At 32.5% G+C, this 27,352-nt stretch overlaps 1 protein-coding gene across 5 annotated transcripts; it reads right to left on the reverse strand.

Moving 5' to 3' along the window:
• Nucleotides 1-1,680: 1,680 nt before the first annotated feature.
• LOC148599523 (A disintegrin and metalloproteinase with thrombospondin motifs 3-like) lies at nt 1,681-26,541 on the reverse strand. 5 transcript variants are annotated; one of them, XR_015917910.1, is made up of 17 exons: nt 26,373-26,541; nt 24,744-24,952; nt 23,277-23,357; nt 21,823-21,967; nt 21,111-21,216; nt 19,719-19,812; nt 18,982-19,059; nt 18,035-18,195; nt 16,525-16,562; nt 15,873-15,978; nt 14,915-15,082; nt 14,290-14,434; nt 12,988-13,107; nt 11,636-11,687; nt 8,995-9,798; nt 5,652-7,219; nt 4,415-5,620 (listed from the first exon to the last, which is right to left on the reverse strand). XR_015917910.1 is itself a non-coding variant. In XM_088558317.1 (16 exons), the coding sequence occupies exons 1-16, from the start codon at nt 26,476-26,478 to the stop codon at nt 3,480-3,482; spliced, it is 2,058 nt and encodes a 685-aa protein (XP_088414443.1). In that variant the 5' UTR covers nt 26,479-26,541; the 3' UTR covers nt 1,681-3,479. The 5 variants fall into 5 exon arrangements, 3 of the variants coding, with proteins under 3 accessions (XP_088414443.1, XP_088414442.1, XP_088414441.1); XR_015917909.1 differs by having other exon boundaries at nt 4,425-4,558; nt 5,094-7,219; XM_088558317.1 differs by lacking the exons at nt 5,652-7,219; nt 8,995-9,798 and adding an exon at nt 1,681-3,568 and having other exon boundaries at nt 4,199-4,558.
• Between the last annotated feature and the right edge of the window lie 811 nt (nt 26,542-27,352).

Consider the following 27,352-nt stretch of genomic DNA (forward strand, 5'->3'; position numbering starts at 1 on the left):
ATCTATATTATAAAATGTGTAATTATTAATTCAAATCTGCCTGCTCTTAGGATAATCCACATTGAAAATATAATAGATTCTATTATATTTGAGTGTCATTTACAGAGTTATCTCTCTTAATTTTGAAATCTACCGTGCATTATATATAAATTTTATCTCATAAGAACACGGATTATATTAAAAACTGAATGCTGATTTCTGTTTACTATGCCAAAATCAAACAAAATATCAAAAAAATAGAAATATGTAGGCCTTTTACCCATGAATCAAATTTTGCATGATTCTTAGCTTTAAGTGCTACTTAATATTTTGTATGTCTTGTGTCTATTTATTTTATATATAAATCACTATCAAAGCTCACGAGAGCTTCTGTTATTGTTAATATGAAATTCGCTCATAAATAAGAATTACTTACATACTGGGTGTGCATTATTTGACTATTTCATGTTCTTTGTTGTGTGTGTCTATATATATTTAGCTATTGTCTTGGGATTATGTTTTTTAATTACCGTTCTTACTCTGGTTCTCTTAATTTACTTTTCAAGTATATACAATCTTGAATCTTTTGCAAGCATTTCTTTCAACTCAATTGATCTCTTAAAGCCATTACATGTCTTCTTGGTGCAAATTGACCTCAACAATCAAGCTAGAATCCAATTAAAATCAATAACTTACTGATAAGAAGAAAACTAATAAATTTAGTGAGAAGCATATTTTTTCATACCAGAGGCAATATGCTGACAATATACATGATGAAAAAAATAACATCGTGAATTACAGAAAGCATCGTTTCCTTAGTTTATGCAATGACTCATAACCTATAAGTGCTATTTTAGCCTTCATTAATTTGACACTTAGCATCAAGCTCCAACAGCGCATGACCTTAGAAATTCACTCTAGACGCAGCGGCTAGCCCTTTCAGAAAATACAAGAATGTTGCAAAGTTGGGAAAAAGTGAATGATTTTATGCGACTTATCGAATTTTCAAAAGACGTATGATTTGAATAACGTCCTAGAAATTTGAAAGGCCAGTCTGCAGCGATTAGTAAGGGAGAAAACGAACGCCTGTCGCTGCTTGGAACTTCACTTAGTACAAATAAACCACACAACTTAATTTCTCTCGTATGATAATTTTAATTTGTACCTCGTATATGCTAAAAGTTTTTTTTCGAAATGCGGCTTTGTAAGCCCTCGAAACAGCAATGTGCCGGTAAATTAAATTCATTTGTACTCGCTGCACAAAAGACGTATTATCTCGTGAAAATATCTCGAGCTATCTCTAAAGTTCGTACATAGAGATTTCATATGTTTAGTAATGTACATACATGGTATACTTATTCTGCAATCATCGTCGTCATAAATAAATATAGAGTTTCTATCACAGCCGTGCTGTATGCTGCGTACATGAACATAAGATACTTTGTTTTCATTTTTCAAATCACACCTTCATAACCATCAGTGTTTACTTAAACAAGAACAGGGAGCTCCCATACATTTGGTATAACACAAAACTAAAGTAACTATCTGGACCAATTTACAATATCTCCTTCGGATCATTCTTTATTTAAGTAGAAACAAATTGAACATATTTGTATTCTAGTAAAACAGTTCAAACATATCTGCGCCATACAGAACATACCTCGAATTCACGTCCAGCTGTTAACTTTTTTTTTTAAAACTTTTTAGTATGCATAGGCAGGTTATTTTTGGAAAAAGAACACGTCAAACACCGAAAGTATTTCGTATATATCGAGCTACTCATTTATTTTTGACTCTTTGAACGTATTATTTTGGTTATTTTATATTATTTGCAATTGTTGAATGATTCTGTTTTTTCCTATCTGGTCTTTGTCCCTGGATGACATTCTTTTGATTTTCGCTAGAATCTTGGTTTCCGTGATAACTCTAAAAATATACACGATGAATCTCTAATTATATCCTTGTTTTTACATATCGATATCACTTATTGATACGATATAACACCACAAATGTCACGATGATTTAGACATTGTTTCGACCAATGAGGTAAGATGTAGACAGGCAAAATAATTATCATTGTCATCGTATTATTTGTGTTTTAAGGTTCTCATGTTCTCATCAATGATTGCATGTCTATATTTTCTTACAATCTTTGAAACTAACGGGTTTTTTTATTTTCTGTCATTGCATAAATTTTATTGTTATAAAATCGTTCCCATTTCACTGTCTTACGATCTTTTGCATAATATTGCCTTACGATCTTTTGCATATCATTGCCTTACGTACTTTCGCATGCTATTTTCTTACGATTTTCCACATATTTTTGTATTATAATCTTTCGCAAATAAGCAGCATCAATATCGACAGAAACATTGAGGCGTCAGCACTGGGATGATTCAAATACGTCAAAATAAAACAAAAACACAAAAAAAAAAAAAAAAAAAAAAAACATGTCCCAAACTTGAACACAAGAAACACACATACACAACCGAATAAAAAAGATTGCGCATAAGAACTGATAAGGTTAACAAGACGTCACTACAAAAAACTACAACTAGCAATGTGAACTCCCATTAAAAAAAAACGAAAGCATAAAAAACAAAACAAAACACAAGCGTGTACATGCATCCAACCCTGCAGCCCTTTTCACAAAAAAATCGTAAGAGTAAAATTAGTCGTAAGTTGTGACTTCTCAATACTTAACTATTATGACATCATAACTTAAGACTAATTTTAGACAGCAGTTTTCTAAAACGAAAGACAATAATCAAGTTTTATTTCTTAGAAATTTTGATTTATATTCTGTATTATTGTATTATTTCTAAGGAAAATAAACAACACTTTTCAAATTTGTTACAAAAAAAGATTCCAGCAGAAATCAAAAGAATGCAATCCAGGGACAAAGACCAGAAATGAAAATCAGACAAACACAAAAAAGAACATAAAGTAACTGAAACAATACATACAAAGTAACAAAAGCTCAGAATCCACGAAAAACATGGAGCATGGACCGGATGCACCGGTAGGGTGTACAGTATACCTACTTTTTGCACATTATGCATTCTAAAAAAAAAAGAGTTTGCATTGAAAATAAAAATGCAACCTAATGAAAGCGTGTCAGACTTAATATTATTATGACAAAGATATCACCCCCTAAAAAAAACAACACACCGATTAAGGTATCCGGAAAGACTTGTCGATATAGCAAACTGTTGTATATATTAGTTTTATGAGACAACAAAATGATCCACATTGACTCTTGTCCTTCTTCATTTATCAAACCTTTGATAAAAAATTGATCGATTTTTGTGTGATTCCTTTGTATGACATTTTCTTGGTAATTTGTAATATCAATTAGCAGCTTTACATTTATGTTAAGTTCATTGAATAATTTATCTAAAATTTGGAAATCATTTGATATGGTACAACAAATAAAAATTTTATGCTACAGTACAGACAGTATGTCAGAATGTCTAGTTTAATAAATTCAGTCTTTGACATTAAAAAACGAATATTTCCGTAAACACGGCCAATGTAAAAACACAAAGAACCACTTCTTCTCTTCCAAATACCCGGCTAACACCAGAGTCTAAAAGATATAAAATAGAAATTAATATTCACAGTAAGCAAAGAACTCTTAAAAACACAAATCTATGTAAAACTAGAGCCATATTTAAAGGAATTGTTAAAATGGTACCTCAGTACAAATTTAAAACAATCAAGGAAAAAAAAGAGCAAGAAATGGAAACATTAGTTTGCTTAATTTACTTAGTATATGACATTTAATTGAAAAATGCAAATGATAGCTATACGTATATGTGACTCTATTCATATGATAATATTTTTTTATAAACATATGAAATACATATGATAATTAATTATGACATGACTATTTATATAGATAAACTTATGATAAACACATTACACTCCATACATGTGTTAAGCATATGTTGCACTATATACGAATCTTACGTTGTCACTGAGCTACTTAAAATACATCCTATCAGATATACAAAATTAAGTCATGTTATTGAAGTATTTTAGAAGCCAACCGAATTTATCCACTCTCTCTAGTCTTAGTTAGTCATTCCGTTGTTCCACTTTTGAAGTAGGTTGTGCATGAAATTGGTACATTACAAAAAATATCGTTCTTAATTTGGTTTGATGTGGTTGGGAAATGAATAAAAAAATCGAAACACATGGAGTATTCATTACTTACTGAAATCAATTGTAAATTGATCCCATTTCGTTGTTGATGTCATTATCTGAGTCATCGTATCAGTTGTAACTCCAGGTGTCGTCATCAGATTGTCAGTGGTGTCTCCAGTCGTCATTATCGTCGGATATTGAGTAGTTGTGTGCTCTGTGGTAGAATCTATTACGACAGTTGAAGACTCCATCGGTCCAGGTGTAGAGGTTTGGGATTGAATTTCTGTTGTCGATAGGTATGACGCACAAGAATCACAGCATTCGATGGCAACTTCAGTGCACCTCTTTGGTTCGAGTGATGCAACATCACAACAAGTCAAAGGTGGGTCATCTAACACTTGACCATTCACGTCGCCATACAAACAGCTGGCTATTATATAAGAAATATATTTTAGAATGAATTATGAAACGTTTGCCTTAAGCACAGAAATAACACATCCTTTAATTTAGATCTTAAGAAAATGATCATTGACTATGACTTTTCTTCCTCCACTTAACACCGAATGACAGAATGAACGAACAAAGAGGACAAAATTGAGTAAAAATTGACATCACCCCCCCAAAAAAAACAACAACAACAAAAAACAAAAAATAAAAAAACAAAACAAAAAACAAAAAGTAACAAAATATAGAAAAACGAACAATACAACAAAGAGAAAGAAAAACAAGAAAACAAATACATTATACATTACGTTCTAGTGGAATGTTATTGGTTTACATACAATCATAAAAAAAAAAATGAAGGACACGAAAAACTTGAATTCTATTTGATAAAGATATTTCTGTTTCCAAATTCGCAATAAGATAACAAACCTCAATTGATTTAAATATAATCGATCCTTAAGCTGATTCGAAGTATCACTAAATGGTAGAAAATGAGTACATTACAGGTAATGTATAGGTACCCGTTCTATAGATAAAAAACAGTGTGTGCAACACACACTAAAAGCAGTGACCTCCAAAAACCACATATGTCTCTCTAGGAAACCAAACTTGCCCACCAAAGAACAGCACGTCGGATGTCTTTAAATAAGTTGGAATTGTAGCATCTTCCCCTTCCAAAACTTTAAGTTAAGTTAGGTTCGTGCTGGTCGTTTTTCTGTGTGTACTTTGGGGTCTTTTGTGTTTTACGTTCTGTTCTTTGAGTGTTAGCTCGGTCTTCTCGGTGTGTTTCGGATGTAAGTATTGTCTTCCCGGTGTTTCGGGTGTTAGTTTGGTCATCTCGTAGCTGCGTTCTCAAAGGAACCTTTTTCAGGTGTCTTAATTCGCATTTTCCCACTATTCAAACAAACAAATTTCGACAGTAGAAATAACAATTTATTTTTTAACTTTTAGTTCACGTAAACAACCTTATTGACAGTGTGGTTAATTTGTGGACAAATAAAATTTTGCATATGACCTTTATAAGTGAAACACACGTGGATAAAAATACCTTACAGGTGCATTTGAGATACTAAGTGTACACAGAATCGACAAGACAATTTGCATTAAACATTTGTTGCCGTAAAATACAATTTGAAATATATTTTACGGAAGTAAAGGGAGGAGCATTTGATTTTGAGGGCTGGCGGGCTTTGGGAATAAATATTTTGGCGCTGAAAATGTTAAAAATGAAAGTTTTGGCCAACATATCCTAGGAATTAAATACTCAGGCCTACACATTGTAGAAAGTAAATAAATATTCTGACCTCATTCCAGATACTTCATACAGTGATATATACAGTGGAATTGATAATATTGCCCCATAAGGTTGAAAAGGAATTTTCTGACCCGCAAAATATCCAAAAACTATTCTGATCCCAAAAAATTGCAAATCCCCTGAGAATAAAATAACCGTCTCATGATACAAAACATATAAAAAAATATTAAATTACTATTTATAATGTTGACAAATTTTCGAAAAATATACCATTAAAAAGACTAATCAAGGGAACAAAGATTCTAGCGGAAATCAAAAGAATGTAATCTAGGGACAAAGACCAGACAGGGAAAACAGACACACAAAATTAAACCTTCTTTATACGAATTCGTCGTTGTAAAAACAGTCTTAGTTGTATAATATTTTGACAGTTCAGGAAATTTGTTTACTTGATTTAATAAAAATAAACATAAAAGATATGACATTTAATGATAATAGGATAGATAATTGGAAAGAGTGAATAACCAAAATATTGTCACTAGTGCCGAAGAACGCCTAGGTTTAACGAGTTGTGCGCACGGATTAAATCCTCAAGCGCTTGGCACAGGTGGTCATATTTTGGTAATTCACGATACCAAATTGATTTGATTATTCTATTTATGATATAGATTTTCTGCATAATTTATCCATATTTTCAATATGAGTTTCAAATTCTGTGATTGGTGTTAAAGTTGTGACGTTTGGCTGGAGAAAGTGCGAGAGTGAAATTACCGAATTTATTTCACAGTGTAAATTAACGAAATTTATTACGTTGGGAACATTTAATAAATCACTACTATCTATATAATTATTGATAATATTTTCTTTAAACATGTTTTTTTTATAAACGTGGCTTATAACAATAAAATAGAGATATTAAATGACCAAATTTTCAAGCCTTAGCGAGTGCTTAAAAACACCGTTATATAACTATCGAAATGAGAAAAATAACTGGAAATTACCTCGAGTTATAATGCAAAACATTCTATCTTTATACTCAAAGCGACATTGTTATTATGGACAAAACGGTTCGAGGTATGGTCACATTTGCTGGAACTGAGAGATTGCTTAAATAAATATGAAAAAATGGTCAAAGTTTCGTTGGTTATAAAAATATTTCCTGATTACTCTGTTATATATGCATGGCAATATTTTGCCATTTTGTCAAATATGATAAAAATTAAAACATTCAATAAACACCTCTTTGTATGTGAAACATGTAAAATAATATTGTCTGCCAGATAGCGCAATAAACAATTTAAACGTGTTGATTATAAAAGACGGATATAGCTGTCAACAAAATTACACAAAAAACCACTTCATCTTTTCCATGTATCCGATCAACACCAGAATCTAAAAATAAAAATAAAAAAAAATCGATGACTTTTATATTGAAGGCAGAACCACTATTTCCACAAGTAATAGCGTGATGTGATACATTTACAAAAAAAAAAAATAAAGAAAAAAAGAACTAAAAACATGTAAGGCCACATTATAATTTCTTGAAAGTTTTCTGATGTTTTTTTTTTTAAATAGAGTCGCAAATACAATTAAATGGTCGATTGTTCTCGAACAATTAACAGGTCCTTCCCAACCATTGTACCCACATCCTTTGTTCATACCTGACATAAGATTTAAACCCTGAGAAAATTATAATTATATATAATTATATATGGTTGCAAGGAGCATTTGAATAGTATATACTTGGAAAAATACCGCACTACCTGTTTTGAGCTATCATATCTATCTTCTTGTGGATCATATGGTTGCTAGGGACAACACGACCCTTTCGGTTTCTAATATTTCCTTTTAATTGTAAGAACCATCTGCCCTAAAAACATAGATTTGCTAGGGACTTTTGGTTTGTTAAGAGTAATCAAGGGAACCAAGGTTATAACGGTAATCAAAAAAATGTAATCCAGGGACAAAGATCAGACATGGAAAACATACACAACAACGAACATACAGTAACTAAAATCATACATACAAAGTAACAAGAGCAAATGAGCAACTCGGACTCCACTAAAAACTGGGAACATGGACCAGATGCACCGGTAAGACAAGCGTCCTCTGCTTTTCTAGAAACACCCGCCGATTAAGGATTTTACCCCAAAACGACTCATGGAAACTCTCTGGGACCTATATTTTGGATGCAGATCTAATCTAGATGCATATTCTGGTTTTTGTATCTTATCTTTAACAGTTTTCGAGTCACAGTCACTTTGATAACAAAGCTTATTTCAAATTCAAGTTAAATTGTGAAAATCCGAAGTTTCTACGAGTTTGGATTCAAAAGGTTTTAATCATTTACCAACAAATTTTTTATATTAACCGTGAAATCATGTAATCAGGGAGACTGCGATTTCTTTTCGAAACATTGTAAAAAGTATCTCGGACTGTTTCTGAAAAAAAAAATATATATACCTATTATACATATAATGAAACGTGAATTTTGTTTTAGAAAGTTATTTTTTTTGTCTTTTTTTTGTGGATATCTCTGTAGCTAAAATAGAATCGCTTAGCAGAGTCAATCTCAAAGAACCCTTAAGATGTTAAAACTGTAAGCAAAAATCGAAATAATATGTTTGGGAACATTTCGCTTACAGAAAAAGGAAAATAATAATAATAATCAGAAGTATAAAAGATGATCTTTCCGTCTGAAACGGGAAAGAAATTGAGTAGTCGCCACTGATCCGGTTTAATTACATATTTCACGTTACGCTAATTGGACCTCACAATTTATTTAAATAAAAATAAAATGAGAATATATGCACAATGGCATCAACGTAATCAGTAGAGGTTGTATACACAGAAATGGTACCCTTATCCCCATCTTAAGGACACACAGTATCAATATCATGCTAATAGCAACCAACAATTCACTGGAATCAACTATTTAAGTTGTATTTGCACAAGAATATTACATAAATTATGAATAAATGATAATTTTGATAGAAAAATCACCAAAGAAACCTGAAATACTTCACAATACAATGTGACATCACAGAGCGGAGGAATGGAATAATTAATGGACAGCAGGCCATCATGATTTTTCATTTTCAATTTTTCTTTGCCAAACTTTAAAACGGGATTATATAAATAGGAAACAATTACAATTTGCTACTCACCAAAATTGAGCTTTGTTGTTACTTCTGTTACTTCAGTGCTATTTGTCATCATGGAATTTTCTGACGTTGATACAGGTTCTAATGTTGACGAACTTTTTAGCTGAGATTTAGTACTTGACGTTTGGTCTTCCGTGGCAGTAGCATCGGATGTTAACAACTCCGTCAGCGGTGTAGTAATTGACGTTTGTTTAGCCGTAGTGTAAGCTTCAGATGTTAATGACTCCGTTATTAGGGGTGTAGTAATTGACGTTTCTTCTGACGTAGTAGTTGCTTCAAATGTGGATGACTCCGTCATTAGGGATGAAGTAATTGACGTTTGTTCTGCCGTAGTGGTAACTTCAAATGTTGATGACTCCATCATTTGTGATATAGTAGTTGACGTTTGTTCTTCCGTATTGGTAGCTTCAGATGTTGATGACTTCGTCATAAGGGGTGTAGTAATTGACGTTTCTTCTGCCGTAGTGGTAGCTTCAGATGCTGATGACTCCGTCATTAGAGGTGTAGTAATTGTTGTTTGTTCTACCGTAGTGATGGCTTCAGATGTTGATAACTCCGTCATAAGGGGTGTAGTAACTGACGTTTGTTCTGCCGTAGTGGTAGCTTCGGATGTCGATGACTCCGGCAGTTTAGCTGTTGGACTTGACGTTATTTGTTCAGTTGTAGCTGTTGATATCAGGTACGGTGCACACGAATCACAGCATTCGATGGCAACATTCGCGCACTTGCTTGGTGCATTTGAAACAATGTCAGAACATGTTTGGCTTTGAAACACTTGACCCTCGGTATCACCGTACAGACAGCTGGCTATCATGTAAGGAAGAAATAAATCTTGGGTTTCATATTACGGTTTTTTCTTCGAAACATGGGCATATGTACTACAATGTAGCAATACATACTAATACATACTGTAATTTCTAGGTATCCAAGGCAATGAGATTAGCAATATATACTATGATCGTAATTTCATGCAATGTAGGTATCAAGGGGAAATGAGATTTATTTTATATTTGCTTACGTTTAAATCTATGATACCATGAAAAATGATTTTTATGAAAAATGAAATGTTTGTTCTTTCTTGAATATTAAAGGAGACGTCACACAAAAATAATCATTTTATATACGTTTATATTTTTAAAACTACAGTATGTTTAGTTAAAAGTGTAACAAACGTATTCTCCCCAGGTTAGCGCTAAATAATGTTAGAGTAATCTATTTGTATTTTCACGACGACCTAGTTAATATGCATTAATGAAAACCAGTAGAAACACTCAATTGTCATGTCTGGAAATGCTACGTCATTGGTTCTCGCTAGATGGGTACCAACTCCATTTTGGTACATTGAAAATGTAAACAAGTGCCCTAAAATTAATGCATCTCCAAAAATAATTTGCATATATGATGCATCTGTGTATGGGTGCAATAATCGTGTTTAAAATGTTAAGACAAGAAGTTAGGTCATCTCGTTTTCTCTCAGCTTTTCATTTTGGTTAAAAATTTGAAATTTGACACAATACACAGTATACATCAGGTGACCCTAGATGAGTTAAGGAAGTTTTTCTGGTTAGGACAATTTGTTAATTTCATAGGTCAGTTTATAGGTCAGTTAAAATATTTGATTTAAGCAAAAAATAATTACGACACGAGGATGATACCTTGTGGGTTATTAAATAAAATCATCAAAAACCAGTTTAAATAAACAGGTTCGTATTAAATTTACACACGAATCCTCGGTACTGGTACACTTCCGATGTGGTACGTTAAAAATGTGGAAATCAAGATGTCATTGAAGATCGAGAGTGAACAGTTCAAATCTTAGAATTTGAATTTAATTTACTTTATGTAAAAAGCTCAATATTACATGACAGAATATGAATTATGAAATCTTTGAATAGAAGTGGTATCGTATCGTGTCACTGTGGATAATCTAGTCCTCATACATTCATTAGTTTAATATTTCTGACAATGTTTATCATCGTCTTCTCGAAGTTGTTTAAATTGACACAGCTGTAAGTATATATTCGCTGGCAAACCAAAACTTTCAATATCTCCACTATCAGTTGTAGAAGTCATGCAACAAAAGCAGAAACCCTATGCATTTCAATCATTCGATCTATGAATTTAGAACCAATGACGTAACACGGTGACGTGACCACATTAAAATTTGTATGGCTTTGGTCACCGGCAATTTTGAATCAATTTAACTTCAATTAAACAACGTAAGAGACTTCAAGGGGTGTTGTATTATATATATTATGTGTGATGAATAAAATAAACCAAAAATTAAAAAAAGATATATTTTTGTGTTACGTCTCCTTTAACAACTTACACGAGAAAAATTTAACACTCATTCGACTGTAAGGAAACTGGATTTCATTCTGCAAGCTAGTTTTCCTGGAGGTCAAAACTTTATATAAATTGTAATTGATGACAAGATTGGTTACAATAAACATTACTTTTACTATATTCTTGCTTTATTAGGGATTATGTATACTGATAAAATCCCGTTATTTTATTGAAAACTTCACTGATCTCAGGGGATCTTTTAAAAATGGGTGCAATTACAACTTTAACCTAACTTTTGTACATTTACACCTCTATATGTACATGTAATTTTGCTTAGCTTAGATCAATTAGATCATACCATTTCCTTCCGGTGCGTTTGTATCAAACACACATTCCCCCGATTGACACCACTGAAAAAAGAAACATACTCTGGTATACTTTATGAATACTTAAGTGGCAGTCTTTGTAGAATCATGCAAATTCTGTATTATCTGATACGCTCCAAAACACAAATTACACATATTCATTTTTGTAATTAAGTTGCTTTATAGGTCTATATGATGAAATGTATAATTATTCATTCCAATTTGTCAGCTCTCAGGAGATAATCCACTTTGAAAACCCTATTGTATCTATTGTATTTTATTATCATTTACAGAGTTAGCTCCCTTAATTTTGAATTCTACAGTACATTTTATATAATTTTGTACCTACGAACAAGGGTTATAAGGAAAGCAACATGTTAATTTCTGTTAACTATAACATTTTAAAATATAAAAAGACGAAGGCTTTCAATACATGAATCACATTTTGCATGATTCTTACCTGAAGTGCTACTTAACAGCATTTTATGGCTTGGAAAATTTGGAAAAAAACAAAGAAGGTTTTCTGTTTTAAGCACATAAAACCTCCCGTGGATTTCAAAATACTGTTACTTTTTAAGAATTGACTGATAAATTTACTGCCACTTTAACATACTTACACCAATGAAACATATGCACTATTCAATTACAATAACTCCTCACATAAAGTCTATTTTCAATTTTTCATTTATGTAAGTCATTGCTAAAGTGTCAGTAATTTTATCGGCTAAGTCCTAAAAAGATAAGAGTAATCATTTGATTAAGAGAAAATCTAACATCCCAGAACACTGTCGGAGAAACAAAGAGTAATCAAGGGAATCAAGGTTATAGCGGTAATCAAAAGAATGCAATCCAGGGTCAAAGACCAGACATGGAAAACAGACATACACAACAAAGAACACTAAGTAACTAAAATTAACACACAAAGCAAAAAAAGCAAATGAGCAACTCGGACTCCACTAAAATGGGGAGCATGGACCAGGTGCACCGGTAGGGTAAGCGTCCTCTGTTTTTGTAGAAAAACCCATTGAGTTGCTAAAACAATCAAGTCGGGGTAGACGAAAGAGGAAAGGAAAACTATGACACGTTGAACAAATCATTTTTTATGGCGTAGATGGATACACCGCAACAAAGTTCAGTTCAATTGTGTAGAAAACTAAACGTTTGCTAGTATTGTAACGGTCTTCTTGTCTATTCTTTTCGAAACATTTTTTTTGTGTTTTAAAAATTAAATAAAAAAATAAGTTAGCCCTATTACAAACTTTTACAAAATTAAATAAAAAGATAAAAAGTTAGCATTATTACGAACTTTTACAAAATTAATCTACTTAAATAATTTTTTACTGACCTTTTTATCTCCACAAAGCGTTCCATCAGACGCCAATGCTTTTTTACATTGTCCGGGGTCTTTAGGGTCTGCACAAAAGAGTCCTGTACATATTGATGTGAAATTCCCATTATACAAACCCTAGAAATAGACACCATTAGCTATTTAACAAGTTATGAATTATAAATTGGCAAATATTTCGAAAATTTAAATGGTCGGGTATACAAATGGTATAAAAGAGTAATCAAGGGAACCAGTGTTATAGCGGTAATCAAAAGAATGTAATCCTGGGACAAAGACCAGACATGGAAAACAGACATTCACAACAAAGAACATAAAGTAACTAAAATCATACATACAAAGTAACAAAAGCAAATGAGCAACTCGGACTCCAGTAAAAACTGGGAGCATGGACCAGGTGCACCGGTAGGGTAAGCGTCCTCTGCTTTTCTAGAAACACTCGCCGAGTTGCTTATAAAAAGTCAAGTCGACAAACGAGGAAAGAAAAACTATGACCCGTTGAATACATCAGTTTTCATGGTGCTGATGGATACACCATAACGATCCACGAGTTCATGATGACGAACATAAAACTTCTGTAGTGATGACTTCAATCTTGTATCAACATAACCCTGTTCCAGAAGCCTATTTGTTAGAGTTCTAGCGCGATACAAAAAGTCTGCGTAGTTTCGGCAAGCTCTGTAAAAAGACAGATGGTACATATGGTACAGTGACTGTCTTAAGTTGTAACTTAACATTGACCTTAATTTTATTCCACCAGCTCATTGGTTCATTACGCATGTTTTTTTTGTAATTTTCACTTAATTATTTCTAATATTTTGAATATTTTAAGCTTGCATTCAAAAATATTGCAACATATGTTTTTCATTTGTTTCGAAAACACATGGAAAATATAGGTTTGTCTTATTTTTATGCTATGTTTAGGACCATCATGAAAAACACAGGAAAACATACTGGTTTGGACAAACGAGTAACACAATGAAAAACCAGATGATAATTATGCCATGGGGCTTAGAAAATAAAAAATAATGTTGTTTTTATATTATATTGGAAATCACATATTTATGTGTCTTAATATACATAATAACGAATATTTCCATATCGATCTCCAAATTATGTTTCCAAATGCTCTTAAACATGTGAAACAATGAATTGGCATTGTTCCTGTGAACTATTCAAAATCTATCTGAGTGAACAAAATTAAGAAACCCGGACTCCTCGTATAAATAGGGTTATAGATTACCGGTAAGGAAAGCGTCCGATTATTTACTTATTTCAACCGTAAACAAACATGAACCATACCTTGCAGAAATATGAGGATGTTCCAATTATTTGTTTACACTGAGCATCAGCATCATAAACTTGGCCTGGCTGATCGTTTTGGTATTCTGATAGTGCAGTAGCATTGTATTCTGGGTGTACATTTTTCAAACAGTTTGACGAAATCCTTGAAGAAATATATATTACTTCTTTATAAAATTCTTCGTACAAACGATCGATATAGAATTTGGTTAAATTTGCCTAAGATGGAGTCGTTCAAAATTAAAACTGATTCACGTATGGAGGAAGACCTAGGGTAAGGGACACAACTCTTATAAATAATTGGAACGCTTGTTTTCACCATTTAACACGAATCTCATGTAAGCACCAAAGTAACTTGGATTGATTTCATTCTGCTTCAAATGAAAGCTTGATAGGCTTTGGTGAAATTGAATATGATACAGACATATCACTGATTTCAAGAGGTATGTCTCTTACCCTAGGTCTTCCTTCTTAAGTTTGACATTAAATTTTGTTATAGTCAGACTTTTTTCAATTTGGCAGAACTGATAGTTTCAACAGTCTGCTAAATATAAAAGGACATTGTATGGAAAGCAATTATCTATTTGGTTCAAACATTATCTAACTTTACGATATACAAACTTACGAGTCAAGAGCATTAATGTATGAAGTAAAATCTTCCGTAGAACATGATGAGAATTTCCACTGGTTAGGGACGGAAGCAGGTTGCGTTAGAGAACTTGAAGTTGGTGACATTATATAATTATCAGTTGAACTGCATGTATTACCATCGCCATCATGAACGGCGCCTAAGCTGAGAAAAAATGATAAAAGTCTAAAAGTAATGTTGACTCATACTTCATATCAATTATAACACCACGTTATTAGAACATTAAAAAAAAAACACAAACAAACAAAACGAAAAAAAGGTAATTTCTGTCTGTCTGTCAAAGTTTTGCTTTGAATTAAGCTCGATTAAAAAATCAGTGAACATTTTAGTATCTGTTAAAAAGATGATGCGGACTAGATGATAACCAGATGGACGAGAAGAATAGTGTAATTTGAGATTTAATGGAAATGCATCGGTATCCCTAATTTTGAACTCATCAGTGATTTTAAAAATGTATTGCGTTATTGCAACGCAGACATAAATGGTGTTATCTACATATGTATCATGTGATCGCTGAAAATATAACATCACTTGATGGAAGCCGAAAAAAAACTTTACGAATAAAGATTTTAGTAAAAGACCGGTGTCAAAACAAATTACGTTTTGAGTAAGCTTTAAAAAAATATTAAATATATATTATTTAATCAGATAAAGTACTGGACTTAGAAATTCTTGTAAGGTATCATGAGTTACAGTAAATTCCGATTACAAACACTTACCAAAATTTCTGTGAAACTTGTCCAAACTCTGTTTTAAATTTAAAAAAAAATCTATACAAACATGTACCCTCGTGAATTATCTCCTCCTTAATTTTTACTAATTTTGAACCTATATAACCGAACACTTGCCTTGAACAAATCTCGCGTTCCAAAATAAATTGAACAAGTTTATAGGTATCACATAACTTAAAGAGTACTTGATTTTCTATTTATACCTGTGTCCTAGTTCATGTCCAGCAATCGTCAGCACCACAAAACCAAAATTGTCTTCAACAATAGATTGACTGCTTAATTTACATACTTGCTTTGCGTAAGCCAAACCTATAATATAGCAATCATAAATAATGTATGTCTAAAAAACATGTAATAAGTATAAAACAAAATCAATATACTGTATGCATCATACTCATACACTTGGTTAAAATGTATTAACAGACGGTTGAAAACAAAATTACCAGTCTTATATATTGTAAATTTCGATATGCTGCACACGTGTTTCAAGGAGTAGCCTCTCATCAGCAGCATTAAAATCAAATTTGTAGGAAGACCATAATCAAAATATTAGTTGTATACAAGAAGTACTCAAAACCAAAAACGATCGAAAGAGGAAGCCAAATCCATCACCGAGAGGTTCAACCATATGCAATGCAAGGAAAATTAGACATGGATATTCCAACATGTGCTGGATCTTTGCTAGATTTTTTTTAGAGATATAATGACACTGAGTAATTAGTTCTTTTTTGTAAACACGTGTAAAACGCAAACGAAACAATTCCACTCCGTCATCTTATCTAAAATTAGTAATAATTTATGGCCTTGCCAGCATAATGTTAATGACCGATTCATTAGCTATGCTGAACTATATACCTGGAATGGTTGACAGGTCTTCCACAGTCAAATCATATCTGAAAATACAATAGGTGAAACAACATTATTTGCTAAAATAAAACGCCTTCAGTTTTTAGTATGACAATATCCATGAAATATTAGTAGATTGTAGATCCTTCAGGTCAAATGTAAACTAATCCCGTAGAATTTGACAGAATTTTCGAAATCTAAGAAGGACGTGCTTTTCTCAATTCTAAAGCAAATCTCTGAATGATTTTAGAACATTACATGAAAATATATTACATAAAAATAAATAAATTTATTTAACATTAATGCTGAGAACCAAGTATCGAAAACAAAACAGACTTGTATATTCCGAGTTCTTTAGAATATGTTTATTTCATTCGTCGTGCATTTCATTTCCGTTTAAGGATAAAACATGAAAAAATCAGCAACAAGACAAATATCCCCCTTCTATGTCGACTTTATGATAGTTGCCGTGTTATGTAAAAGTTTGGAATGCGTATTTGGTTGTCTTGTATTTTTATTAGTTTCAGGTGTCGTATATATTCTCTCTGTATTCCTAGGTCCTGATTTGCTTCTAAAAATATTGAAGATCGCTGTGAGGAAGTTTGCCGCTAATGTTCTGTCATTTTTGTTAGATTTTCAGACTCCTCTGATTTTATCCTTTTCATACTATTAATATTGTATGCCCACTGACCCCCATTTTTTTCAATATATCATAATGAGTGTTCATATTATAACTCCTACGTTATGCCAGAGCTTGCCGATACTAAGCAGACTTTTTGTATCGCGCTAGAATTCTAACATATAGGCTTCTGGAACAGGGTTATGTTACTACAAGATTTTTATTGCTTCTTTTTATCACTACAGAAGTTTTATGGTCGTCATCTTGAACTCGTGGATCGTTATGGTGTATCCATCAGCACCATGAAAAATGATTTATTCACGTGTCATTTCCTTGCCTTTTTCGTCTACCCCGGACTTGACTTTTTATGAGCAACTCGGGTGTTTTCAAGAAATCAGAGGACGCTTACACTACCGGTGCACCTGGTCCATGCTCCCTGGTTGCTCATTTGCTTGTTTTACTTTGTATGTATGATTTTAGTTACTTTATGTTCTTTGTTGTGTATGTCTGCTTTCCATGTCTGGTCTTTGTCCCTGGATTACATTTTTCTGATTACCGCTATAACCTTGGTTCCCTTGATTACTATATCATTAAACACATTTAAATGCATTTGGAGAATTGTTATGAAATCATAATAATTTCTTTGGTGTTTTAAAAGAAAATAACCCACTTAGGAAAAACTTTGCAAAATCGACAAATATCCCTTTCCCACCAAAATTTCAAATGCGAGACGTGAACACACTGACCCATCGTTTTTTTCTGTTAACAATATTTAGCATGCAAGATCACAACTCCTTAAAATCCTTGTATTTTTTCAACAGAGCAGCGAACATCCGTAAGAATTGTCAACCTTCTTTTTTTCGTCTGATATGTGCAATCTTGACTTTAATGTTTTCATACCGAGTAAAAAGCATCGCATGATCATGACCAGGTAATTTTTGAGAGTTTATCAATACCCATGCCCTAAAACGTTCCAAGGCGTCTTTCGAATCCACTATCGGCATGGGCAATCCAGGAATCACTATTTTGATGGATTCAGTCCATTGTGCATTATCTGCTGTCTAAATAGAAAATTAATCATTTCGTTTAGCCTATCACGGTTATATTGTTATGTGTGAGAGTAATTGTAAATAAACTAATTCATGATTTGAACGTGAAAGATAAGAAAGGATCGTGAACAATTTAAGTAGTGTCTTCGTAAGAATCATGCAAAATCTGAAAAATGTGATACATCCTCAAAAAGGCTACATATTTTTTTTTTGTAATTAAGTTGTTTTATGGGTCTATACTATGAAATGTGTAATTATTCATTCAAATCTGCCTGCTCTTAGGACGTATTTTATACAATTTTTACCTCCTAAGGGCACGGGTTATATGAAAAACTGAATGTTAACTTCTGTTTACTATGGCGATTCAAACAAAATATCAAAAATAAAATATGTAGGCTTTTTACCCATGAATCACATGTTGCATGATTCTTAGCTGGAGTGCTACTTAATACTTTTTTAGTGTTTTGAAAATGAGCAAAAACTACAACGGTTACGAAAAACATCAAGAATATCTGGCAAGATAGTTACCACTTGCCCAAGATATGAATTAATTTTTGTTTAGAGGTTGCAGTTGTTCTTAAATTGTTAGAAGTATTGTTGCTTCTGATCTTCAACATTTTTTGTTTACTTTCAAGTTGCCTATTCTGTCAATTGTTAGCAACATTTTGAAGTTAATTTCTCCCGCTTTAAGATGTGAAGGGTGTTTTAAGAGAATATCAACTTGTACATTATTAAATTTCAACTTATTTGTCATTGCCGCTTCATTTTAATATCTAGATACAAAAATTCAAGATTTACCTGTGCAATTATTATACCCGCGAACAGCACGGTTATCGTATAGTCTGTTGTTTGAATATTTTTGAACCTCGAATCAATCTAAAATAATACATATTCTCCATAGTATTATATTACAATATCATATATTTTAATCTAGTAATCGATACATGAAGGACAAACAGACTGACAGATATTGAAAAAACCCATTCTTATCATTTTTATTATGTTTTAGGTTCTGATGTTATTGATGAGAACTTTCTACTTGAAACACGCGTTTAACTTACCGGACTTTGTAATATTAGTATTAATATGAGTGATATTTTCGCATTAAGATCACTTACTGCATTTTTTTCACAATTATTCGTACTCAAGTACTAAGTGATTGTAAATCAAGCCGACGAAAAGTATTAAGCACAATTAGATTTGACAAAACATGTGCATGAAATAAGGAAGGAGCGTAATCAACGTCCCACATATATAGGGGTCTTTTACACGAAAAGCGCGAGATCATTCTATCGGAAATGACGTACAGCGGTCGGACGTTAATGTTTGAATTTTTAACGCAGTCGATAAAGATGTGTTCTAAGAAGCTTCGAATATTACCGTTGGTCTAGCCATGATGTAAAAACATCATGGTGGTGCATCATTAAGACAGGCCTAATTTGAGTATAGAAATGGTTCTGTTCCTGATAGACAATGCTTTGAATCATAATATGAAGTGCATAAAACTTATAAGCAAACTTAGTACAGGTACTTACTCCATTTATAACAAAGGCGTAGTACTGCTTGGTCGATTCGATGGCCTCTTTGGCCTTCTGGGTGGTATCAGAGGCTGTGCTTTTCTCATACCAGCTGCCAAATAAAGAAAAACACATATTCCTAATTACTCCGTTCAATATCATGTAACGTAGCAAATTTGATCGTTCAAAGTGTTAATACCTCTGACATACTAAGATGACATACCCAACTTACAAATATATATTCTCGCTTCCTCTACGTACAAATAAGTGATGTAGACAAAACAAATTGTGGTATGTTTTAGATATATGAATCATAGAAATAATTCCTAGAAACAACCTGTCACTAGCCTACCGGACTATAGATTAGACATCAGCAGAGCTCGTTTGGCTTGCCTCCATTAATTACAAGGAAAGGCCTGGTATGAAACTGAATAGGGCATAGGTGATACTATTTCATTGAAATAAGAAATTATAAGTAAAGCGACACAAATATAGCAAGGAAAGTCCAATTCTTTAGCTTTAGGAAGGAAGACCTAGGGTAAGGGACACAGGTCATATGTTGCTACAAGATTGAAGTTATCACTACAGAAGTTTTATGGTCGTTATCATGAACTCGTGGATCGTTATGGTGTATCCATCAGCACCATGAAAACTGATGTATTCAACAGGTCATAGTTTTCCTTCCCTCGTTTGTCTACCCCGGACTTGACTTTTATGAGCAACTCGGCGGTTGTTTCTAGAAAAGCAGAGGACGCTTACACTACCGGTGCACCTGGTCCATGCTCATAGTTTTTAGTGGAGTCCGAGTTGCTCATTTACTTTTGTTACTTTGTATGTATGATTTTAGTTACTTTGTGTTCTTTGTTGTGTATGTCTGTTTTCCATGTCTGGTCTTTGTCCCAGGATTACATTCTTTTGATTACCGCTATAACCTTGGTTCCCTTGATTACTCTAACTAATCATTGGAACGTTTGCATTCAGCATTTTGCACCAATCTCGTGTAAGCATAATAGTAACTTGGACTGATTTCATTATGTTAAAAATGAAAGATTGACAGGCTTTGTTGAAATTGAAAATAAGACAAACATATCACTGATTTCAAGAGTTATATCCCTTACCCTAAGTCTACTTGCTTAATGGAGTTCAAGTGGTTTTAAATGTCGTATAGTACAGTTGTACAATTGAACGACATACAGAAAATCAGTCATTGAAACAGGTTGTGTGCAACAAACACTTCGCTTTCCCTTTCTGCCGATGGAATTAATGTTTATTCTATTCAGGTATATGAACACACATCATTTGTTATCGTTTTCCGATAAGTTAAATACTGATCAAACTGAAACATTGTTAACTCATCTCATACTTGTTAACCAATCAGAAAAGGTATTACACTGTAAGAGAATAACATACTAAGAGTAAATTGAAAAGTCCACGACAATAAGAAGTTCTAGTTGATATTCTCCTGTAGCACGTTTATGTCTTTCATGGAGATGCACATTTTGGAGTTCTTGAATATCTAGAATATCATAAAAAATAAAATTAAATGTCATTTGGAATTTGTGTGTAAAGCGAACCGAACCTGTCAAGTAACCATTTTGCTGGTAAACCAAAGGCCCCAAGGGTATTCACAAACCTAATAGTTGTATCGTAGTTTATTTACGGAAATTCTAAGTTGAACAATATCCAAAGCCTGTGGATTTAAACAAAATTCAAACATTTACCACTGAAGACCTAAAACATGTATATCATCGGAAGTTAGATATTTCTGCATTCAAATTTCTGAGTTAACCCACAGCAAGTAACATCTCTCGACAAAAGGATCACAGTTAACCTAGACAAGGTGTGTATAAAAGATGTTTTTTTTATTCCAATGTCTTGTTTTTCATATATTTGGGTTGTTATTTGCAGATTGAAAATTTCGCGGTGTTGTTGTTATATTGGGTGACTTTATTTTGCGCCGTGTAGTGTTCACGATTCCCGAATAACCAATACATACGAACCAGAAAGATTAACTCTTGGGAGTTGTAATTCGCGCTATTTTATTTTCGCACCAAGATGTCTACCGCAAATTTACCGAAATTAAATCACGTAAAAAAGCACACTAATACGGTTAATATCCAACCATTTTCTGCCATGCTAAAATCGGTAAAGTCGACGTCCTTAATCTTCTGTTTGAAAATCTTAAATTTTGCAAACAGTTGTCCTTTAGATATATCCTCATCAGACTGAATGACAAAGTCTCTGTTCTTGACTCGTAATACACCAATCTGTGAAAATAGTAATATTCGTGTTATCACAGATGCTACTATTTCAAACTTTTACGGATAATTAACCGCCCCACTAATTATTTAAAGTGAAAGGCTATTTAAAAATATTGCTCCGATTCAGAAAAGCGAATATTGTGCTTTTTTAAATCGGATCGATTTTTATAATTGCGATCTAGAGACTTAAGAAAGGGTTCCAAGGTTATTGCTTACTCATTTTAGACCATATTACGCACAGAAGTAGCAAAATGTTATAACCCAGCAAGCAAGCTTACGATTGGCAATTTTTACCCTCGTCTGCTTAACAATTTCCTTTTTCAATTTAAAACCCCGTCTCAAAGTTAGTCATTCGACTGAAAAAACAGTAGGTAATCTCTTTGCTATGGTATGAATGCACATTGATTCAATTGTCCTAATATTTGTCAGAATACACACACATGCGCGCGCATGCATTTTAAAATTTACTTCCTTATTTAAAAATTTAACATTATGCTTATAAATGTGAACCCTTTCGAATAGAAAGTGTGATATTTAGAGTTGTCTGTTGAAGCACGCAATTGTCATTTTAATAACATAATTTTAGGCGAATTTCTATAATTTTTCTTGCACTTTGTCATTTTCATTTAAATAATAAGTTATATTTATCATTTTATTATGAATATAGAAATGACATCTGAACAAAAACGAAGTGGTCCCTACCTGATAAAAATGAGTACCTATACAGCTAAATGCTTCCATAGATGTAAAAATCTAAACCACTGAGTTCGTGTAACATACTGACTGGTCTTCGATTTTTTTTAACTCATAAGTTATGATACTGTAAACGGTGGTCAAATTTAAAATTGCGTTTTTTTTACCTCTTAAATTCCGTCTGGTAATAGGAACGGTACGTCACCGACAACATGTATAGTTGTGGCTTAAAATTATTTTGTCAAAATGTATGATATTATGGAGTGATTCGTAGACGAAAAGAGCGTGTTGTAGAAAATCTCGCGTATTCTCATTGGACGAGATATTAGAAAAAAATAACAGCTGTGTATTATCAACTAAGTCAAATTTTAATTTGAGTACAGATGCCCCTGTCCCTCATAGGCAAATTCTAAAATCAAATTAGTAAACATCTATGAAAATTTTAAAAAATCAGATAAATACGCACATCCAGACCATGTTAACAAAAGCATGAACGACGCCATAGGCAATCGTATAACGTCACAATTTCAAAAATCAGATTGGTCTATAGTTAGATTTGTACCACTGACAAGGCAATTAACTAAAAATTCAGGTTTATACACTTACATTGATAGACACCTACCATACTCTGACCTCCTGTTTTGTTTTGTTGTACCATAAAAGGCGACCCAGAATTGACGTCTTGGTAAAATGCTGAATTCTGCTAATTGGCATAACAAATAAGATTTAAGATAATTTGCTCATCTGTGCATACAGGCCGACGTGTGTTTATTGTTCTATAAATTTAAAGTTTTTTTTTAAATACGTCGATTTCCGTTCACTTTGCCATTAACATTCCAGGCAAGATATCATTTGTACTTCAATTTTAAAGATTACTTTGTACATATATTGTTGTACTATTACCTAGGACTATACATTTTGTTTTCTGTTACAACATATAAGCAACAGAAATTAACAAATAATGCTCTCATGGACCCTCTTATTAGTACATTTAAGGCGGTGACAACATAAATATAATTTGTACCATAGTAAACACATTACAAGTAAGATATTTGAAAGAGGTTCTGCTGACAAAAGACCTCACTTGGAAGGTTTAGGCATATAGAAGTTTATAGAACATAAGCTAGTGAATCGTGTGTACCATTTCCATTATGCAAACAGATTTGTTTATAAAATCTCTATTTCGCTTTTAAAATCCAGTTTTCTCATTACATGAGCAGTTCAGCGAGTGTTTGTAGAAACCATACTGGTGTACCTGGTAAATCCTCCCAAGTTTTAGTAAAATCCAGGATTTTAGTTAGTTTTGTAGACTTTGATTGATTTTTTTTATTTTCATTGTTTTATTCATGATGTTTTCCCTTTCTTTTCTTGTATAGATCATGTGATCATGATTAACCAAATCTCCTACGCAAACAAATAACCGGCCGCACTCCGATTCACCACGTATCACTCCGCCAGATTATAGGATCTACTGTACAGGATGTGAACAAATATCACAATGCATGACGTTACACATTATAAATCCTCGAAGCTATTTCCTATGTACTGTACTGCACTATTTTGCGTAAAGGGATGAAGTTAAGTACTGAGTGTGAACAAGGTGATATACTATTAAATAGCAAATATTCCTCCTGCACGTGAATTTAGAATAGGGTTTGTAAGTCTCGTTCTAGTTTCAATTTTCCTTCCGGAGTTTTAGATGTAGAACATATTGAAATCCGAAGACCGGTGTGCATTTTATTGTTTACTTCCGGGAAATTGAAACACTGTATCACAATGCAAAATCTTCTATTTTATGCTTTTCTTTACATTTTTATTCAGTTGAACTAGAAATTTGTCATTTTTATCCGTATTTTATCACAAAAAGATATATTGCTTTTAACACTGAACTCAATGCTATGTTAATGACGAATCCGAATGGGAGATGAGGACCATTCTCATGAAATCACGGAATCACGTGACGAGACTTACATATCCTATACCCCTTGTCCCTTGTTCCAATTACGACTTTTTTTAACCTTTACTTCCATATACTCATTAGAGTATGAACTGTTTTGGATTGCACTGTGTAAGAATATTATCAACTTACCTCTGCTTTATCTTTCCCATAAAGGCTGAACGAACCACCATTCAATGTCAACGTTGGAACGCTTGTATGTATATTTGTGTTCTGTTCTAAGTGCAAATGCATTTCCGATCCTTCGATAGCGAACTTTAGATGGTATTCTCCCATGAAACCAATAATTTCCACAGATCTTCTGACTCTATTTCCAGTGTTTAACCGTACGTTTACGCTTTCTGAATTCAGTAGAAATAATATTTATTAAATTAATAATCTTTATCATTTGAGAAGAAATATATTCTACTACAGAAACATATTTAAAGATACAAAGTTTAATGATATATCGTAAACGTTTTAATTTCGCAAAGCACTAATTTTCGCTAAAAATATTTTTTTTTACAATATTTAAGCAGCACTCCAGCTAAGGATCATGCAAAATGCGATTCATGGGTAAAAAGCCTACACATTTTTATTTTTGATATTTTGTTTGAAATGTCATAGGAAACAGAAATTAACGTGTGGTTCTTCATATAACCTCTGCTCTTAGGAGATACAAATTATATAGAATGCACTGTAGATTTCAAAATTAAGGGAGATAACTCTGTAAATGACGCTGAAATACAATAGAATCTACTGGAATTTCAATGTTGATTATCTCCTAAGAGCAAAAATTGTGTCCCTTACCCTCGACCTTCCTCCTTAAATAAAACTAAAAAAAAAATAAGACGTTACAATGTAGGTAAAATGCCCAAAAAAATGTAAAATGTCATTCCTTAAAATGATAATAATGATATTAATAAAAGAAATGTTATTTATGAGACCAAATAAATTTTATTTGTTGCACGGATTATCGAAAAAAAAAAAAGTTTTAAATCTAAGATAAAAAGATGACTCACATGAAAAGAAAGATTCCTAGTATCAGATTAATTTGTGATGTATAAAAGCGAATATGAATACAATTTATTTCTGACGTATACAGATATGACGAAACAGTTAAAAAGAGAATTGTACAATGCTTTGTACATAGAGTTTGTAGTTAAAGGTAAATGGTGTTTGACAAAGCTATATTGGAATCATACATATGTATGATAATACTCAGTGAAACAAAATATATAATATGTAACGCACGTCGACAATTTTTAATGTATTCAAAAAATTGATTAATAAACTTGTATATCAAAGAATGAAATCATACCTAAAACTCGTTTCTAGAAAAAAAAAATTAAAATGTAAAATTTAAATTTTGACCTATGATATCATATGATAAATTAAATAAAAAAACATTCTCAATGACGTAGTGCACGTTAAACTATACACTGGATATTTTCGAGGGTGCACCTTCGACATTGAGGTTAGTTTAAACAGAAAGAAAACAATTGTTACAGTTATCCCTTTTAATATAATTTAAGTACCAAAGACAAATTAAGTTTGACGAGATATGCGTCAGAAAATGTTCATTACCTCACTGTCGGCTAACAAAATTACCATCATGAGGTGATCTACATTTTGTATATCCAACCAAAAATCTTTGTATTACACGTTTTGGTAATTTCTTGTTTCTGAATTTTAACGGGGATATTCCAGTCTTGTTCAGATCAAAATTTGTTTTCAAACAAGCAATGTCATAATAAAAAAATACCTCCCTATTTAACATACCTTCGTATTCTATATTTGCTTCACTTGACAATTTCATGAAACAAATAACAATCGAGAACGTGCTTATAAATGTTAGAAATATAATGAGTTCCTGTCCAACGTTCATTTTCAGAGTAATTACGCACACCGATTTAAACTTAAATAAGTGTTTGCAGTTCTAAAGCCAAAATGAAAATGTTCAGTTAAAGGATATGGACAGGTTTAAATACACTTAAAACTAACTGAAACCATTTACTAAAGACATAAAATTAATAATATTTGGCAATAAGGTGTGCACTCGTATAAAGTGTAGAAAGGTTTTTAACAAAAATGGTTGAAATTTTAAATAAAACCTTTAAATGACCCGGACATGGAAGAACCAAAGTACTCCATTTTGTATTGCTGTGGAAATTTTTATACTCCACGGAAATTGACGATGAATACTGCAACAACAAGCAAACAAACAAACAAAAATAATGTCGTAAAAAACTAAAACTTTTACTAATTTGATGTATACACACACTTTTTATTAGTGTTTTAATTAGAATTTTTTAATTTAAGCAAATGAAGATTTGCTTTCTTAATTACTGATTAAATACAAATAACGAACTATAAACTCATTTGTCGATAGCCAATTCATTTATGAGCTACAGCTCTTTTAAATAGCATTTTCCAAATCTCATATTTGTGCAAAACGTAGAAAAAATACACTTAATTTAAAACAATGAATTGACGTAGCAATTATCTGACACCGATAAGCACAGTAGGGGACCCCTGACTGAATTCACGACCCGTAGAAAAATGTATTTAAGTAGCAGGCTTTCTACAAAGCAGACTGGAGATGATTCATACATGTCAAAAACCCACCGAACTCAGTTTTATTTCTAGTTCCGAAACGGAAACTTATCACATAATCACTCTCAGTTTTTTGGTTGTTGCGGTTTTGAGATAAAAGATATATAGATTGTACATAATATTTGCATCTTGAGTTATTGTTTTTG

Source organism: Perna viridis, chromosome 13 (genome assembly GCF_037379345.1).
Source record: "Perna viridis isolate PV_CMFRI_1.1 ecotype Kerala chromosome 13, ASM3737934v1, whole genome shotgun sequence".
NCBI classification, from domain to species: domain Eukaryota; kingdom Metazoa; phylum Mollusca; class Bivalvia; order Mytilida; family Mytilidae; genus Perna; species Perna viridis.

Excerpts from the sequence above, each read along its gene's own strand:
- LOC148599523 (XM_088558315.1), bottom strand. The coding sequence starts at position 26,478 with ATGAACGTTGGACAGGAACTCATTATATTTCTAACATTTATAAGCACG. Across the intron at positions 24,953-26,372 it reads AGCAAATATAGAATACGAAG|AAAGCGTAAACGTACGGTTA; the intron begins GTATGTTAAATA and ends TACTGAATTCAG. Across the intron at positions 9,799-11,635 it reads AAACGCACCGGAAGGAAATG|CCAGCTGTCTGTACGGTGAT; the intron begins GTATGATCTAAT and ends CTTACATGATAG.